General features: G+C 67.8%; 1 protein-coding gene across 1 annotated transcript; it reads right to left on the bottom strand.

Annotated features, from left to right (window-relative positions):
• Positions 1 to 528: 528 nt before the first annotated feature.
• KCNQ4 (potassium voltage-gated channel subfamily Q member 4) lies at positions 529 to 17,985 on the bottom strand (the record flags this gene model as incomplete). Its single annotated transcript, XM_040535232.1, has 15 exons — positions 529 to 1,874; positions 1,957 to 2,092; positions 2,233 to 2,364; positions 2,532 to 2,634; positions 2,728 to 2,936; positions 4,473 to 4,517; positions 5,236 to 5,394; positions 6,916 to 7,004; positions 7,154 to 7,249; positions 7,364 to 7,474; positions 7,585 to 7,710; positions 7,787 to 7,962; positions 8,132 to 8,258; positions 8,901 to 8,991; positions 17,870 to 17,985. Coding segments are annotated over 15 exons (1,935 nt in total), but the record flags the coding sequence as incomplete, so codon positions are not given.
• Between the last annotated feature and the right edge of the window lie 255 nt (positions 17,986 to 18,240).

An 18,240-nucleotide genomic window follows, 5' to 3' on the forward strand; every position in this document is an offset into this window, starting at 1 on the left:
ACGCACCGTTTGGGACACACCAACTGGGGACACACCGTTTGGGGACACGCTTCCAATAAGGCAGCGTGGGTCCCTCTGCAGTGGCATCAGGCCTGCAGGTGGTGGAGCAGTGGCTCGGGGCCGGGGGGGGGGCTGGAGGGGAGCCCAGCACAGCACTGGGGGCAGGGGGGTGGACGGCAGCGGCCACCCGGTGCTGCTCGGCCGCGGGGCTGGAGTGCCACCTCTCGGGAGAGCTGGGCCAGAAACGAGGCAGGCAGGCAGCGTCTACTTCAAATTTTAATGAAAGAAATAAGTTAATAAGTTAATAAAGTGAGGTAACTACCGCCGGCTGGGGAGGTCTGCGGGGACCAGCCAGCCCCTGGCGGGGGGGGGGGTCCTACGGGGTGGCTGCTGAGCGTGGCTGGGGGCGAAGCTGTCGCATGCACCCTCGCCCTGGGGCACCCACGGCATGCCCCCCCCTCCCCCCCGCCGTGCACCCACAGCCCCCCCCCTGCCCGCCAGGCACCCATGGATGGGTGCACCGGGGTGAGGGGAGGGGGCCGGGGGGGGGTGCGGCAGCAGCACGGGGGGGGCTGCAAGCTCGGCCCTCGCTGGCCACATGCACTAATGAGGCTAACGAGCAAGGTCGGGGCAACCCCAGCGCCCCCCCCCCCCCCTTGCTGGGAGCAGAAGCATTACGGGGGGGCTGGGGAGGGGGTGGAAATCCCACAGCCTGAAGCTGAGAGGTCCCACGAGCCCCCCCCTCCCCAGAGCGCCGGGGACACCAGCCCCGGCTCAGCGAATTTTGGCACTACCACGGTCGTTTCCAGCCGTGCGGGGCTGGAAACCGGCCCAAGCAGCGTGCAAGGGGGGGGGGGCACAGGGACACCCCCCCTCCAGCAGAGGTTTGCCACCCGGCCCTGAGTCCTCAGGACCCCCCGGGGGAGCAGGATCCAGCCCTGTGTGCTGTCGGGGGGCGGGGGGGTTGCTTATTGCCTACGATGTCCCCCCAGGTTGCTCTCCCCGGGGGTGTTGCATATTCAGACATTATTGCATATATATAATATATATATATATATATCTCCTATATATATATTGCCCTGGGAGCATGCACGGGCAGGCAGAAGGTGCTGCTGTGCTTCTGGAGGTCCGGGAGGGGAGCAGGGGAATGAACCCGGGCAGGGCAGGCCGGGGGGATCAGACCCCTGCCCCCTGCACCGGGCAGGCCCCCGCCGCCACCCCGACCTGCAGCGATAAAACCGCATCGGGTTGTGCCCCAGCACCCCTGCTCAGCACCGGCAGCGAGGGGCTGGAGCCTTGCATAGCTGGTGGTGGCCCTGGGGGGTGAGCGGGTGGCACCCGGGCAGGACCCTGCTGGGGAGATGGACACGTGCCCTGCTCTGGGGGCTTCCAGCCCGGAGCGCACCCCCCCCCCCTTACGTGGGGGGCTCCTCCGCCTCGCAGCGTGGTCGGATCCTGCTTGCACCCCATCCCGCTGCTGCCACCGCGCCCCACGCACCGCCTGGGGGCTCACCGCAAGGTCCAAGTACCGCGGTGCCGGACGCGGCTCGGTGGGGCTGGGTGATGCCGTGGGGGCTCCCGCGCCCCCCGCACCCTGTCCTGCGCCCCCGCCGCAGGCTGTCAGGATCCGTCCCCGCCGCCCTGCCCCGCTGCCCTCAGTCCATGTTGGCGCTGGCCGAGCGGGAGATGTTCAGCGTCTGGGCGGAGGCCGAGATGTCCTCGTGCTCCACGGGGCTGTGGTAGTCGGAGGTGATGTCGGGCTCGCCGGGGGGCACCCGCACGGCGCCCAGGCTGAAGGAGTTGGTGCAGCCCTTGCGCAGGCACTGCGAGTAGAGGCCGAGCAGCAGGTCCAGCTTGTCCTCGATGGACTGCACCTGCGGGCGGGCAGCGCTCAGCGGGCCCCCGGGGGACCCCAGGGGACGGGGACGCGCTCGCCGGTGGCTGTCCCCTCCTCACCTGCCTCTCCACCTTGGCCACGCGCCCCATCATGCTCAGCTCGTCCACCGGCTCCGGCTCCGGCGCCGCTTTCTCCCCCTTCTCCCGCGTCTTCTTGTCCGCAGCGGGGCCCCCCCTGCCCACGATCTGGTCCACGCTGTCCCCAGGGGACACACGAGACCGTGAGGGATGGGGCTCGTGGGACGTGTCCTGCGCGTCATGATGGATGGGCACGGCTTGCGGGGGGGACCTGCAGGAACCCAGAGCCCCCCCCGGCACCTGTGGGTCCCAGCTCACCGCGTCTGCAGGCTCTTGATCCTGCCCAGCATGTCCAGGTGCCCGGCCGAGTACTGCTCGATGACATCCTTAACGTCGTAGGGCCGCAGGGTCTCCTTGAACTTCCTCTTGGCCACCAGGAACTTCAGGATCCTGCGGGGAGAGCGGGGTGGCTGCGGGCACCGCGGTGGGGGGGCAGAGCCCCCAGCACCCATGGGACACCGCTCGCCACCCCCCTCTCCGGAGACACCTGCTCGCCCCGAGCGCTGTTTTGGGGACGGGAGAGGCAATATAGGGGAGGCGGGCTGGGACGGGCTCACCGGACAGCCCTGATCAGGCTCTTCACCGCCGGCATGATGTCCTCGAAGGTCAGGTCGCAGGGGGGGCTCTTCTCCTCGCCGCTGTCCTCCGGCGGGCAGTCAGCTGCGGGCACGAGAGCAGCGCGTGGCAGAGCCCGGGGACGCCCCCCCGCCCGCAGCGGGACCCCTCGCCCCCCAGCCCGCTCCCGGTGCTCACCCTCGGCCGGGGGCCGCGGCTTGAGCCTGAGGGAGGCACGGAAGCGCGTGCGGTCGTTGAAGCTCCAGCTCTTGTGCACCTTGCTGGGGCTCGAGGCCTCGGGGATGTCCTCGGGGCTGGGGGAGCGCTGCAGGGGGGGGCCCAGGTGCTGCCGGCCCCGGCTGCCCGGGGGGCCCAGCCGGATGCGGTCCTTGATGCCCATCTTGGTGCTGCGGGGCAGAGGACGGCAGCGTCAAAGGGGGGCACAGGGGGGGAGGATGGGGCTGCAGAGCCCCCGGAACACGAATTGGGCACGAGATCGAGTGCAGGACAGGCCGGGAGCAGGCGTTACCGCATGCCCGTGCAGGAGGTGTTTAAACTCCTTTTTATTTCTGAGAGCAGGGAAAGGAGGAGACAGACGGACAGGGGACAGACGGGCACAGAGGGGGGACACGCAGCAGAGCAGCCGGCCCCGGCCCCACACGGAGCAGCCCCGCTCCTGCCCCAGCTCGGCTGGCGGGGGGGGGTTTGGGGAGCCCGGCCAGGCCCCCCCATCCTCCTCCTCCTCCTCCTCCTCCTCCTTCTCCAGCGCCCAGTTCCCGCTCTGCTCCTGCGGGCTGAGCGCAGCCGCCCCTCTGCAGCCCCAGCGCGAGCTTTGCTGGCTTGGGGAGGGAACGACAGACATCATTTATGTAGGACCTACACAAAAACACCGCCCGGTGCTGCCTCCGCTGTGACGCGGGACCGCAAGCACGCTTTGGGACATGCGAGGAGGCCGAGCAGAAAGGGGCCCAGCTTCACCCCGCGATGCACAGCCCCGGTGCGGAGGAAGCCGAAGCTGCAGAGGGTCCTGAGCAAAGCACGGCGTGGGGAGACCCCCGACCGCTGGACCGGGGGCTCCGTGAGACCCAGGTGCCTTCCTCGACTTCCCCAGCCAGGAGCTGGGGGCACCGGGCTCCTGCCTTTATCCGGGCAGGTTGCTGCAGCCGGCAGCTCTGCCGCAAGCACCCGCAGCTGGAGGAAGGGGAAGGGTCGCTCCCCGTGAGCTCCGGGCTGCAGGACAGGCTGGGACGGGGTTTATCCAAGTGCCCCACTTTGCTGCCATCGGACGCGGCAAGCCCAGCACGGCTCAGCCACACCGCAGAGGGAGAAACCGAGGCACGGCCACCGTGGGGGTGGGACCACCGTGTGAGCCAGCCCCCAGCCCAAGCCATGCAGCACCTCCCCGCGCAGCAGGACAACCCCGTTCTGCCCTCTCTGCCCCTCTGCCTCGCCCCCCGGCCAGCAGGCAGCCCCGCACGGAGCCCATGCACCCGGCGGCTCCTGGCCCCGGTACCTCCGTCTCCACGTGGCCCACGTCCGCGAGAGCCTCGGCTTACCACTAAACATCTGCCTGGGGTCGGGGCAGACACGGGAGAGAAACAGCGTTAGGGGGTGGCCGGCGTGGGTTAGAGCCCCCCGACCCCGCAGCGTGCCCGACCCCGCAGCGTGGGCGCGCAGACCCTGCTCCCGCTGCGGGGGCAAGGAGCTGAGCGACGTTGTTTGTGTAGGTCCTGCATAAACACCAACACCTGCCTCGCAGAGGAAAGTCCTGCAGCTCCGTAAAAAAGCACGGTGGGAGCCGCGTGCGGGACCGGGCGGCTGCACGGCGCCGGCCCTGTGCACCCCATGGGGGCCAATGGGCCCGATCCTGCACCCCTTCTCTCGTGGGGTCCCTGTGCCCGCTCGCTGCAGGACGGGGCAGGCGGCTCGGGGGCGAACGTTACCTGAGGCTCAAGCACTTGTGGGGCTGCGCGTCCTCCTCCTTCCAGCTTCGGGGTGAGTGGGGGGCAGAGAAGGTTTGTGGGGGAGGTGGGGGGATGGAGAGCAGGGGGTGAGCAGGAGGGGGAGGAGAGAGACAAGATGAGATGTTATGAGAGGCGATGCTCGTGGAGATGGGGCCAGACGGCCGGCTCCTGCAGCCGGGTGGCTGATGTGGGGCCAGGAAACCTGGGGTGCAGACGCGGGTGCTGCCGCAGGAGGAGCCCCCCGAGCCCATACTCACCTCGGGGCCATCTGGGGGGAGCGGGTCCCCCTCAGCCCCTCAGGGGAAACCGAGGCACGGGGCCGTGGTGGAGCAGAGCCCCCTCTCCCCACCTAACCCTGCCGCTGGCCCAAGTGCCCAGCGCCGATGCCCGGGGCGGCAGGCTCAGTGGCACGCCGGGGTCCCCCGGGTGTTCTTCAGCCTTCAGAGCTCAGGACCACGCTCAGCACCCCCGTGCATCATCCCAGCACCACGGGCACGTGGCGGAGCTGGGGCTGAGCATTGCAAGGGGCTCCACGGCGTTGCGACAGCGTCCGTCCAAGGGGCCGGTCCCCCGGGGGGGCCACCAGCCGGGGCAAAAATCGGCACGGGGTAGGGGGCCTGGCATGGTGCTACCGGGGCAGCGGGGCTGGGGGCTGCTCTGCCGCCGTGACGGTGGTGGCACCACGCAGGGACACAGAGGAGCGGGCAGAGACAGCACGGAGCCGCGGTGGGCTGCTCCCTACCTTTCCCCTGAACAAGCCGCGGGGACGGCGCTTTTCTGGCCAGAGGTGAAGGACTGATAAGGCGGCGGTGGGGCTCCGTCAGGCCATTTTTTCACCTCTGAACTCCTAAATCCTCCGTTGCGGGCTCGGTGCAAATGCTCAAACATTAGGACCAGCTCTCTGAGGTCGGGGTTAAATGAAAACATGGAGAAATTAAAACTCGGCAAAGCAAACAGGGGGAGCGAACCAAGGCTGGAGCAGGTCCTCTGTGCAAAACAAAGCAAAAAAAAAAATGAGCAAAACAAGAAGGAAAGGCAGGGCACGCGCTTGCTTTCAAAAACCGGCTTCTTAACAGCTCCGGCCGACCTTAGGGCACGGGGAGAGCACGAAGCCCAACCCGCAGCCTCTGCCCCCGATGGGAATGGGGTCTGCAGCGGGGCTGAACGAGCAGCTCGGTGTCACAGCTGGTGGGGGACGGCCACCCCGTCCCCACCTCCACCTTGGGGTCCTGCCTGGGTGGCAGCACTGTGGACGTGGGCATGGAAAGGGGAGGGGAAAAGGAAGGGGAAGGGGAAGGGGAAAGGGAAGGGAAGGGGAAGGGGAAGGGGAAGGGGAAGGGGAAGGGGAAGGGGAAGGGGAAGGGGAAGGGGAAGGGGAAGGGGAAGGGGAAGGGGAAGGGGAAGGGGAAGGGGAAGGGGAACGGGAAGGGGAAGGGGAACGGGAAGGGGAAGGGGAACGGGAAGGGGAAGGGGAAGGGGAAGGGGAAGGGGAAGGGGAAGGGGAACGGGAAGGGGAAGGGGAACGGGAAGGGGAAGGGAAAGGGCTCCCACGCAGCCTGCACGGTTGAGAGGTGGTGGCAACGCCACTGGGATGGGATGGGCAGGGGACAGGCAGGACGAGTGTCCCTGCTGCAGGGACCTGCCTCCAAGTGACGTGGGGACTCGTGTGCTGCTGGAGCAGCTGGGGGAGGCTCAGACCCCGCAGGGATCGAGCCCGGCCCTGTCCTCACTCTGCTGCAGGACAAGAGGCTCCCGGCACAGCAGGACCGCAGGGCCCACCGCTGCGCTCGGCAGCGATGCACCGGGGGCACCAGATCTCCTCGGGAACCAGAGGCACAGCTTCCTGGGCTGTTAAGAACCCTGCCTTTGGAAAAAATAAAGAGCGAAACAGAATCACAAATTTGTCATGGCAAAGAAACACGAGAAGTGAGCGGCAGCAGAACGCAAAACCGAAGATGGACGGGAGGGCAGGGCTGGGAGCACGCAGGGCATCCGGAGACGTTTCGGGGTCCTCGCTCACACGTGGCAGCAGCATTTGGGAGGCCTTGGGAGGTGAGAGCGCTGCAGGACGGGGCAGGGGGCTCCCGGCTGTGCCCCATGGGTCCCTCTGGCTCCTGGCTGGCTGCAGCCCCACCGCCACGGCTGTGGGGTCCCTGCGACCGGCAGCACCGTCCCCTTTCCGCAGGAAGGCGATGGATGGGGTGAGGGGGGGCGGTGGGATGGGTGCTGAGGGCAGGGCAGGGGGAGGATGGAGCTGGGCATTTGGCAGCTGCTGAGCTGCGACTCTGGCATCCTGGGGCTAAGCAAGAAGCTGCTCAGCCCCACGGTCCCCACCGAGCCCTCGGCGTCCCCACGTGTCCCCTCATCCCTGCGGGGACCCTCTGTGAGCCCCCCCGTGGCCGCTCGCCTGCACCCTGCCTACCTGAAGGAGGGCAGGAGGCTGTCGTAGTAGCACCAGGTGGCCATCAGGTACGCTCGGCTGGCATCCGTCGAGTACAGCCGCCACGCAGCCTGGGCACAAGAGAGTCCCCCAGGCATCGGGGTTGGCCCGAGCCCCGCCTGCTGTCCCTCCTGTCCCCCCCATGGGGACCCATGGAGGCAGAGACACCCCTCGGGCACCCACGGGCAGGGTCAGGCAGACCGGGGTTGGATTGTGCTACCTGGATGAGATTTGCTGCAGGCGTCCGCCTCTTCTCAAAGTGCTTCTGCCGGTGCTGCTCCTGCACCTTGAGGGCAAAGCCAGAGCCCAGGATACCCTGGGGACAGGAGGGGATGGGGTCCGTGGGGGTGGATTTTGCCCCTTTCTCCCCAGTTTTTGCCACGTGGCGGGGTGGGGGAGCGGCCCCCCCTCCCGTCCCAGCCCTACTCACGGCGGGCAGCGCGAAGAAGGAGATGCCGAGCAGGGCGAAGCCGGCCGCCAGCATCCGCCCCAGCCACGTCTGCGGCGTCTTGTCCCCGTAGCCGATGGTGGTGAGCGTGACCTGCGCGGGGACACAGAACGGGGGGCCCTGCAGGGAGCTCCCCCCCCGCGGCCCCGTCCCACCCTCCTGGTCCCCTCCCGGGGCCGGGGGGCCGTGGGGGACGAGCTTACCGTGCCCCACCAGAGGGAGTCGGCGTAGGTGGCGAACTGCGCGTTGGCGTCCTTCTCGGCCAGGTAGACGAGGAAGGAGGCGAAGATGAGCACCAGGAAGCCGATGTACCAGGCGGTGATCAGCTCCTGCCGGGGCAGCGGGGTGAGCAGGGCCGGGGCAGGGGGTGGGGGGCACACCGGGACCCCCTCGCCTTGCCCTCACCTTGCTGTGGGCGTAGACGACGGAGCCCAGCAGCTTCCAGGTGCCGCCGCGGCGGTCCATGCGCACCATGCGCAGGATCTGCAGGAAGCGCATGCTGCGCAGCGCCGAGGTGGCGAAGATGTTGCCCTGGGTGCCGGCGGCGATGACGGCCACCGAGGCGATGAAGACGATGAAATCTATCGGGTAGTGAGGGTACGGGTCGGGTGTGGGGGTTTTTATGGTATGGGTGATGCTGAAAGTCCCCAAACCCCCGCACCCCGCACCTATCACGAGGGCGAGGGTCGGGTGCTGGGGTTTTTATGGCCTGGGTGATGCTCAAAGACCCCAAATCCCCGCACCCCGTACCTATCACGCAGAAGGGTTTCCGGGCAAAGCGGAGCCGTCCCCTCCAGCCCCGGTAGCGGCAGCAGCAGCCGGCCGCCCAGACGCGGACGATGTACTCCATGCCGAACACCACGATCATGACAAACTCCTGTGGGGGGAGAAGCAGGGTGAAACGAGGTGGGCAGGGGCGGCAGGACGGCGCAGGGAGGGTTTGGGGGTGCAAAAGGAAACGTTGGAGCGGGGGGACCCCAGGACCCCTCTCAGGAGACCCCCAGTGACACAGCTCCGAGCTCCCGGTGCGGGGCAGGCAGGGCAGACGCTGGGGCCGTGGCAGTCGAGGCTGTCTGAGCAGCCCAGCCCTCCTACCTGTGCCAAGCTCAAATTTAGCCGGGTCCTTTTCCTCCTCCGTCAGCATTGTCCTCCTACCTCCCGCACAAACAAGCCCCCGTTCTGCTTACTCGGGGGAAAGTCACAAGGACCTTCCCGATTTAGTCCCCACCGCTCGCAAGAACTCCGGCGTCAGCCGTTTCTGACACTTTGGGGGAAAGTTGCCTTTTTTAGCCCCTCCTGCCCTGCCTTGCCCAGCGGCGCGAGCCTCCCCACCCCGCCGAGGGGCTGCCCCGAGCCGCCGGGACCCCGCAGCAGCGAGGCCACCCCGCAGCATCCCCGACGTGCCGGGACGGGTGGCATCGCCAGCGGCGTCGACCAGCGGTGGAACCCACGGGCTGAGGGCTGGGAAGGGGTCTCCAGGGGGCTGCGGTGGTTTCAGCACGGGTGTCCCCCCCCTTACCAGAATGAAGAGGCACTCGTTGGCCAGCTTCTGGTGCTCCTGGATGGTGGAGAAGACGGAGAGCACCAGGCAGCTGAAGACGAGGAGGAAGCTGCAACGAGAGCGCACGGGGTGGGAAGGCGTCGGGGGGAGCCCGGACCTCCTCGGCGGCCGAGGCTGAGCCTCCGAGGCCGGGCTTTGCCCCTAGGGGGAGGCAGGGAGCGGCTCGGGAGCGCGCAGGGTGCGGGGCTGCGCCCGGAGCGCGCCCCGAGGAGACCCCGGCAGCCGCTGCCCGAGGGTCCCGCACGGCGCCCGTTCGGGGGGGCGGTGGGCTCGGGATGGGTAGGAGGAAGAAATTCGGCCCCCGAGGGCAGTGGGGCACGGAGCAGGCGGCCCCCAGGGGCTGGGGGTGCCCGGCCCTGGCAGTGCCCAAGGCCGGGCTGGATGGGGCTGGGGGCAGCCGGGGCTGGGGGCAGGGGTCGTGCCCATGGTGGGGGGCTGGAGCCGGAGGATCTCGAAGGTCCCTTCAACCCGAGCCGTTCTGTGGTTCTGGGGTATTTAATGCCCAGAAATACCCGGGGGAGCACGGCGAGGGTGTGTGAGGCCGAGACCCTCCCCCCAGCGTCCCCACCCTCTCGTCCAGGAGCGGGGGCTGCAGGGGGCACCTCGGACACTGCACAGCTCCTGCACGCAGCCTCCCCGCTGCCACTGCCAGCACTGGGAGCAATGTCCCCAGGGGACAGGCAAGGGGAGGGGGGGGCTTTACACCTCAGTGCTGGGCAGGCGGAGGGGGCCAGGGGCCAGTTTGCAGCATCCTGGTGCTGGAGGGGGCTGCGCACCCAGGGCTGGAGGCAGCCGGGACCCAGGTGCCTCCCCCCAGGCAATCACAGTGACAAACCCCTCTCTGAGCCATGGGGTGGCTGAACCAGAGGGTCCCCACAGGACCCCCGTGATGGGGACATGTCCCCAGGCCACCCCGCAGCACACGGGGGAGGAGGAGGAGGAGGAAGGCCTGGCTCCAGCAGCTGTGGGGCTCAGTGCCAGGCTCTGCCGCAGCCCTGCAGCCTCTTCCCGGGCAAAACAACCGCTAATTAAAAGCAGTGCAGGAGCTGGAGGGCCCCCCCCAGGCAGAAGGGGGACCAGAGCCACTGTCCCCGCTGTCGCTGCCACCATGGGGACCTGCCACCGCAGCAGGGACACGGAGCCACTTGGGAACGGCTGGGCCAGGCGAGACCCAAGGGCAGAGTCAGCAGGGAGCAGCTCTGAGGCTGCCTGTCCCAAGAGCTGGGGTAAGACAAAAGGGGCTTTGGCCCATTTAAAATAAAAAGGAGGGGAAAAGAAAAATAGATTCTGGAGCTGAAGCGAATGAAACTCTCCAAAAATACATTTTTTCCCCTGATCCAGCGATTCTAAAAATGGAAAGCGGAGGGTTTGTGCCACCGGCCCACGTGATGGCGCGCAGAGGGCTCCGCTGGAGCCGCCTTGCGTAACGGCACGGGGGCACCGGCACCGCGCCCCCTGGACCGGGCACCACTGGGGGCAGCAGGGACAGAGCTGGGAGCGCAGCCCCACCACGGGCAGCACTGGGGCAGCCAGGACAGGGGCTGGTGGTGCAAGCAGGGTGGCCCCAGCACCCCATCCAGCCCCCCAGCAGCTCCTGCACCCAGTGCAAGCAAAGCCCATGGGACCTGCAAGAGGTGCTGCAGAGAGCCGGCTCGAAGCACTTTCTCGTCTCCTCTTGCTGCTGACACGGAGTTTTGGAGCCGAATTGGCTGCCCAGGGTGGCTGAGGGGCTGAAACCAGACCCGCACGCCTGCAGGAAGGCACCACGGGGAGCGGTGTCCGCCGGGACGATGCTCGGTGCCCTCCTCGGGAGCACCCAGGCCAAGGGGAGGTGGCTCAGGCACCGAGCACTGGGGTGGGGGAGCTGAGGGTCTCCAGGCTGAGCGTGGCCAGGTCCCCGGCAGCACCGCACCAAGCCGGGCTGGTGGGGATGGTGCAAAAGGAGCGAGAGCGAGACCTGGGTCAGAAAGCAGCCTGAAGGGGCCAGGCAGGTCCCTTCCCCAAAACTGCCACGAGGGGAAATTGGAGACTAGGCTGATGGCAGAAAAATGCAAGGAAACAGGAGAAGGGCTGGATGCAGGGCAAGGGGAAGGCAGAGCTGGAACAACACACACCCAAACGAAGGGGCTGGGGGCATCACGGCCCCATGCGATGCTCCGAGGTGCTCCCTGTCTGTGAGGCTGGGGGCTGCAGCCAGCCCCTGCCCCCCTGCACGAGGAGCGGAGCCCTCGCCCCATGCAGCAGCTCTGCCCTTAGCAGCCGGGGGCAGCAGCAGCTCGCCAGGCTCCCCGCCGCGACGCTCGTCCGGAGAAGCAAACCCAAGCCCTGGCTGAGCAGCCCAGGGCAGAGCCTTTGTGCACCATCAGCAATAAAGATTATACAATTGGGATTTGGCAGGCAATTACATGGGCAGCGGAGCACAAAGCAGAAGAGAATGCAGAAATCTCCCAGCCTGCGAAGATTTGTGCCTCTCACCCAAGCCGGGGATGGAGGGGGGGCGGGTCTCTGATCCCTGGCACACGCTGGCCCCGCTGGGCTCCCTCTTCCCTTAGCACTGCAATGGGCTGCACGGGCACCGAGCTGGTCGGGAACACCACACTGCAGGAGTGATGGATATCCACACACAGAGCCCCTGTCCCCAGTGCCACCCCCCGGGGGATGCTCCTGCCTGGCCCCTGGCCCCGCAGCGGGGTTTTGTGAAGGACACGATCATGTGAGGCCCCCACGGCCCGGCAGGGAAAGCAACTTTGTGGGAACACATCACCTGCTAGGAATTAACTTGCAAAGCTGGGGCGAGCGCCCCGGCCTGGCTGCTGGCAGCGCCTAAGCGGCTTAGGGGAGGGTCAGGTGCTGGGAGGCAGCAGGGCGGGCAGGAAAGGGGCTCCCCGCAGCCCCCTCATGTCCCCATGCAGGAGGGGACACGGGGACAAGTGCTGCAGCCAGGCAGCATCGCAGGGGCTGCGGGAGCACCTCCTCTGCCTCCCCATACCCTGCAGGGAAGGAGCTTGTCCGCAGGAACACTCCTCCCGCCGTGCCCCAAAATATTAATTAAAACCCGGCGGGGGGCGGGTCTGGTTGGAGAAAGTGAACCTCCTCGCATTAATCTTCATTAGAGCCGCCTTTGCCATATGCTCCCGGCCGCTCCGGCCACACCAGCGGCAGGAGAGGGGAAGGAGCAGGGGAAGCTGCTGAGCTCAGGGAAATGGGATGGGGTCAGCTCTGGCCAGCCAGGGGCACCCCCAGCACCCCCAAACCTGAGCTAGCACGGGCCGAACACCCCCGGGCAGACAGGCTCCAGCCCTGGGTGCTGCACCCCGCGGGGTCTGGCGAGGCTAGGAAATGGGGGGTGAGGTTTGGGCACCCCCGTGCCCGGCCCCGCTGCTTCGCTCCCCTGCGGGCGGCGGCACGGCAGAGCCCGGCAGTAACGCGGCGGAAGGAAAACACCACGCGCCGCAGTGCAAACAGCTTGGCCCGGGGACGAGCCCAGCACGGCCCTGGCAGGGAGTGGAACCAGCGGCACCGCCAGCCCCGGCTCAGCCCAGCACCATCGTGGCACTGCCGGGTCCCCGCGGTGCTGGGTGGCAGCGCTGGGCGTCCCCACCCCGAGCACCGAGTCTGCTCGTGGGACAAAACCACCCGAGCCTGGCTGGGATGGGGATGGGGACAGGGACGGGGACAGGGATGGTGCTTTGCTCCCCACATCCCCAGCCCGCCAGGCTCAGCACCCCGAGCACCGTCTGCAGCTGTATAAACAGCGCGTCTTATAAATCCCCTGTCCCTCGCGCAGCAGCCTTGCAGGAGAGGCGGCGCAGGAGGCCTGTCTGCCCCGGGGATATAAATATCGGCGGTGTAGCAGGCCTGTTTGTGCCCGTAACCATGGCAGGGGCGGCCGCCTCCTTGTCCCGCGCCGCAGAGAGCCGCAGCAGCGCGCTGGGCGCTCGCCCATGGCCATGCAGGAGGTCGGTGGCTGCTCCTGCCCAGCCCGCATGGATCCACCGACCCCAGCGCCCACAGACCCCAATCCCTTGGGAAGGGGAAGGTGCTGCCCTAAGAGCCGCCGTGCCTCCAGCTCGGGCAGCCCGGGGGGTGCATGGGGGCGAGGTGGGATGGGGGCTGCTGGCACGCAGGGTGCAAGCAGGACCGAGACAAGGAGCCCGGCTGCGGGCTGCATGGCTCGTCCCGTGGCCACACAGAGACCCAGTGTCACCATCCAGCAGCGGCTCTGGATGATGTCCCACTCCGTGCTTCCCTGCTGGGTGCTCCGGTGAAGGCAGCCAGGCACGGACTTGCTGCACGAGTGACAAAACCCTGGCACTGCTGCCCTGCACGGCCAGGCAAGCATCTTCCTCCCCTGCCAAGCCCCACGTGGGGCCACGCCGCGCACCCCTGCGCCCTCGGGTGGGTGCCAAAGGCCCCAAGACCTTCGTGCTCCAGCCAGAGTGAGCCCGAGCCTGCGAGCAGCATCGTGCATCACCCGCCTGGGGTCTGTGCCCCACATCGCCTCCCGGCCCCCCAGCCCCGCGCCCTGGCAGGGGAACGGTCACAAGGTTCCTGCGGACGGTGCCAAGACGCTCACACGGAGCAGCTGAGATAGTTTCGCTCTTGAATCATCTGGCAAGCCACGGGCTGAGGGGAGGGGGAGGAAAGGGAGTGAGTTCCCAGACCCGTTCCCGAGGGGCCGCGCACCCCAGCACAGCAGGAGGGGGACAGGAGCGGCCCCGAGGAGGCGAAGCAGGATGAGACCCCCCGAGGGCATTGCACATGGCGGGGGGGGGGGCAGGTCATGGCGCTCAGCCCCACTCCATCCCCTCGCCCCAGGGCATCGCCGCAGGGGACAGACAACCCGAGCTTCTCCAAGAGCATCTCCTCTGGGTGGGGGCACCCCGGCCACGCAGCTGTCCCCCATCCTCGCCACTGGGGCCAGCCAGGCCCCGGCCCCAAACCCTGCACCTTGTGCTCGGGGTCCAGCAGAAGCAGCAAGAGGGGAAATGAAGAAGAAAAAAAGAAGGAAATCAATGTGCAGTTTCACGTTGCACCTTAGTCACTTCATTTTATGCCCCAGCGACACTGCGTCAGGTTCAGGAAACTGCTGCGTCGCCTTCTCCTTCCCCTGGCATTTTCCCCCCCATCCGCAGCTCCCATTTCAAGCTTGGGCAAGGGGAAGAGGGGGTGGCCCTGAGGGTGTCCCCTGGGGCCCCGAGGAAAGAGCCCCGGCTCCAAGGGCACAGCTCCAGCAGCTGAGGGTCCTGGCCTCGCTGTCCCATTTCATTTTGGCCACCCGCATGCAGCAGTCTGGCAGGAAGGGTTTTCCTCCTCCTCCTCCTCCCCAAATGAGCCACCGTGCGGGATGCCAGCGGCTGGGGACGAGCCAGGTCCCTCCAGAGCAAGAGTGACAGCGAGTTAAAGCCCAGAGCTTAACACCAGAGGGTTTTACCGGGCAGGCAGAGGACAGCCAGCGCCGAGCAGGAGATGAAGCAATTTCCCTGCAAACCCTCTGGGGCTCCAGCCCATTAAATGGCCCCAGGTGGGTTCGGCAGGGCCCTGCCACGCGCCGAAGCATTAAGCAGTGCTCGGGGCTGCTGCAGGCACTGAGCACGGCGGCAAAATCCCCAGCATCGTGGGGAAGGTGATCACCGAGCGATGGAGGGAGGTGGTGAGGGTCCCCCCGCAGGGCCCCGTACCCTGCAGTGGGGCGGCCAGCAGCCATCCCACCCCGCTCCCCGCAGCCTCTCCCATCACAGGACAGGAGCAGAAAGCCCAGGAGCTGCCAGCAGCCTGCTCCCCAGCCAGCATCTGGCTGGCACACCGAGGGACCCGCCAGTGCTGCCCCGTGCCCCCTGTGCCGCCCAGCACCAGCAGGGATGCCCACGGCCCCGCAGCCAAACCAGGGGCACCACGCGCCCCCCTTTTCCTCCACATCCCAGCCCCATCCTCAGCCCCAGGCACGGGGTGACACTTCCTCAGGAGGGGGGTGAATAGAGGCACACCAGCTTGGCACCGTCCCACCGGTGCTCCCAGAGCAGCCGGCACGGGGAGGCGCGCGCCTTGCCCTGCCCTGGGGGCTGCGCTTTGGGCAGGGGTCGCGGGATGCTACCGGTGCTGCTGGCTCGGTCTTCCCCACTTTGCTCCAGGTCAGAGTGTTCATTATCACAGCGCTCCTCTAAGGGGTGGAAACGTGCTGAGCTGAGCTCCTGGTGCCGCTCCGTGCCGCCAACACGAGCACCAAGGGCCCCGTCTCCACCGGGGCAGCAGCACCGAGGGCAGGGCACCGCTCCCCCCGGGGCTTTGCTTTCCTCGGCAAGCTCCCCCCAACCACAGCGATGCACATGGAGGGAGGACATCGAAAAAGGAAGCTTTTATATGCCTCTGGCTCTAAAACCTATACCGATAGGCTCCAGTCACGCTCCCAGATTTTCTCTGTAAGCTCCGGGATAGGAGCTCCCGTTTAGAGCTGGTGCCAGCCAAGCCCAGGCTCGGTGTGGTCAGCACGGCCCCGCAGCAAGGGGACAGAGGGGATGGGGCCGCCACCGCCCACCTCGGCTCTATTTCTGCACCTGGGGTAGGACGAGGGGGCTGCAAAATGAGCCAGCAACAAACCCACCCTGCGAGGGGGGCCAGCATCGGCCCAGCCCCGAGCAGCCACTCGGGGACTATTTGGGATCAATTTGCCAGCAGAAGGAGACTGAACTTTTCCAATGAGCGGTATCAGCTCAGCCCTGCTGCGTGCTCCCAGACGTTAAACTGCTCAGAGGAGGGAAGCACTCCGCTTCTCAGCGGGTATTTCCATTTTAGCCGTTTTCAGCCCTGTCTCGGAGCCAGGCTGCTGGGGGAGGCAGCGCGCAGGCGCGGATGGGTCCTGGGACCGGCGCTGCCCCGACCTTGGGCGACCTTGGGGCATCTCCTGTGCCTCGGTGTCCCCCAAGCAAGCGGGGGTAACGCCGTCCTCCTCGTTCCCAAACCCAGTCCTCAGGCGTTGAGGCACACAAATCACTCCTGCGAATGCCAGTACCCAGCGCTGCAACAGCTTCACAGCTCCCATCTGCCGTGGGAGAGAAAATTTGGAAGCCAGAAGTGAGCCACGCTTCCTGGGAAGTCTTACAGAGCTTGCAGCCCCCTGTACGCCCACCACGGAGCCTTCCTGGGCTTTTGGGGATCCCGGGCAGCCCAGCAGGGACAAGGGCACAGGCACAGCCATGCACCCCAGCCCTTGTGTGCAGGTGGAGCTGGGGAAGGGCACGAGTCCCGTCCCCATCCCGGTGACTCCGGTGCTCTCAGCCCCGAGGGCAGGAGACGACCGCATCCACGGTGTGAGCAGTGCTCGCATCTCCTTTAACAAAACCCCGACCTGCAGTTATGGGGAGGACGGAGCCATGGCAATGGGAGCAACTCAGGACAGACTTTTGTGGCCCTGGCCAGGTCCAACCCCAGCAGATGAGCCCCTGGGAGCTGCCCCGAGCCACGGGAGGGGCTCGAAGACAGGGGACAAAACCATCTCCTGGTGGGACCCGCAGCTTCGTGGCTCTACAAGGGGACCCGCTCGGTCTGGTGCTGCTGTTTTGGGGGATAAACACACGTTGGGAGGAGGCACTGCAGGAGCAGGAGGATGTCTGGGCCCACCTGGAGGATCCCAGTGCAGAAGCCCGGCAAGTATGCCAAAAAAAAGTCTGCCCCCCCCCTCCCGTACCAGGAGGTTTTGGCTGCCATCCCTAAATCCCCGCAGGAAAAGCTTTCGAGGGCAGCATTTGCAACGTAGGTATTATTTCCACAGCACACTGCGGAGGTGTCGGCAGGCGTTACAAATGGGCCCCAGGCTCTTTTCTTGGCTCCCCGGGGAGCTCAGGTGCCCTGCGATCAAGTGACAAATTCCTCCTGCCATCGCAAAGTGCTAACTTACGCAAGACCCACTTTCCTGCCTCTTAATGAGCTGCAGCTCGCGCACCCCGCTAACGACCGGTCACCGCTGTGGAACGGAGCCGGGCAGGCAAAATTTGGGGCTCTCGCTCTGCGGGGAGCCGTGCCCAGCAGGGTCGCAGGGTGCACACCGAGTACACGCAGCCAACACGAGATTTTGGGGGAAAAACATCACCTTCTGCATGGCTACGGCCGGGCAGGGAGCAGCAGCAGCGTCCCAGCAGCATCCCAGCAGGGTCCCAGGTGGGGGCAGCCAGCGCAGCCCCTCCAGCAGCCCTGCATGGAGCCCCCCGGTCCCTGGGTGCACCCCGCAGGCCGGTTCCAGCCCCCTGAGGACACCCCAAGGGGCAGAACTCACCCCTCAGCCACGAGCTGAGCCCGTGCATCCGCTGATAGCAGGGCTGGGGAGCGGCGGCACTGCCCGGGAAGGGCCCAGCTCCTGGAGCATCCCCAGGGCGTGCTGGGGACCACGGGGAGCACAGCTCACGGGGCACCGCTGCCAGCCTTTCACCGGGGACAAGAGCCCCCCTGCTCGCCCCCCCCGTCCCACCCTGGCACAGCTCAGGGGGTGCCAGCTGGGGACTGCGGGTGCCTGCCCCACGGCTACCCCAGGGGACGGGTCCCCGGTGGCACCCAGAGGTGCCCTGCGCCCCCTCCGCGGGACCCCCGTCCCCGAGGCTCCCCACGGGCTCGCAGGGGACGGGGAGAGACCGAGGGGGGTGCCCCGGGGGTGCCCCCAGCACGGCGCAGAGCGAGCCCCGGGCACCAGCGCGGCACCGGGGGAGCCGTCGGGGGCTCAGGACCGGGGCTCAGCACTCCCCGGCTCGGTGCTCGCCCCCTGCCCGCCCGGTACCGGAGCTCCCCGGCTCGGCGCTCACCCGGAGAACCCCGGTGGGAGCGTGGGGAAGCTCCGCACCCCGCACCCCGGGGGTCTCCCGGCTCTCAGCACCCCCCCCGCCACCCCCCGGGAGGTCGCACCCCCCCGAACCCGGAGGGTCCCGTCCCGCGGCACTCACATGAAGGCGTGGTACACGAAGGCCCCCCCGCGGGGCCGCTCCAGCACGTTGTACAGGCAGTTCTGCAGCCGCCGCCGGCACCGGGGGGGCCCGGCGGGGCGGGGGGCGGCAGAGGCGGCGGCAGCAGCAACAGCAGCGGCGGCAGCCCCGGGGCTCGGAGCCGCCAGCAGCCCCCGGCGGCGGGGAGCGGGGGTCCCGCCGGGCCGCCCCCCGCCCTCGGTGCGCACCGCCCGCAGCCGCTCCCCGCCGCTCCCCGCCGCCCCGGCCATGGCGCCCGGCCCCGTTCACGCCGCCCGCTGCCGCCGCATGGCCCCGCCGAGCCCCCCCCCCCCCCCGCCCCGACCCGGTTCTCCCCCCCGCTTCCCCGCCCC

This window comes from Cygnus olor, chromosome 23, assembly GCF_009769625.2.
Source record: "Cygnus olor isolate bCygOlo1 chromosome 23, bCygOlo1.pri.v2, whole genome shotgun sequence".
In the NCBI taxonomy this organism is placed as follows: Eukaryota; Metazoa; Chordata; class Aves; order Anseriformes; family Anatidae; genus Cygnus; species Cygnus olor.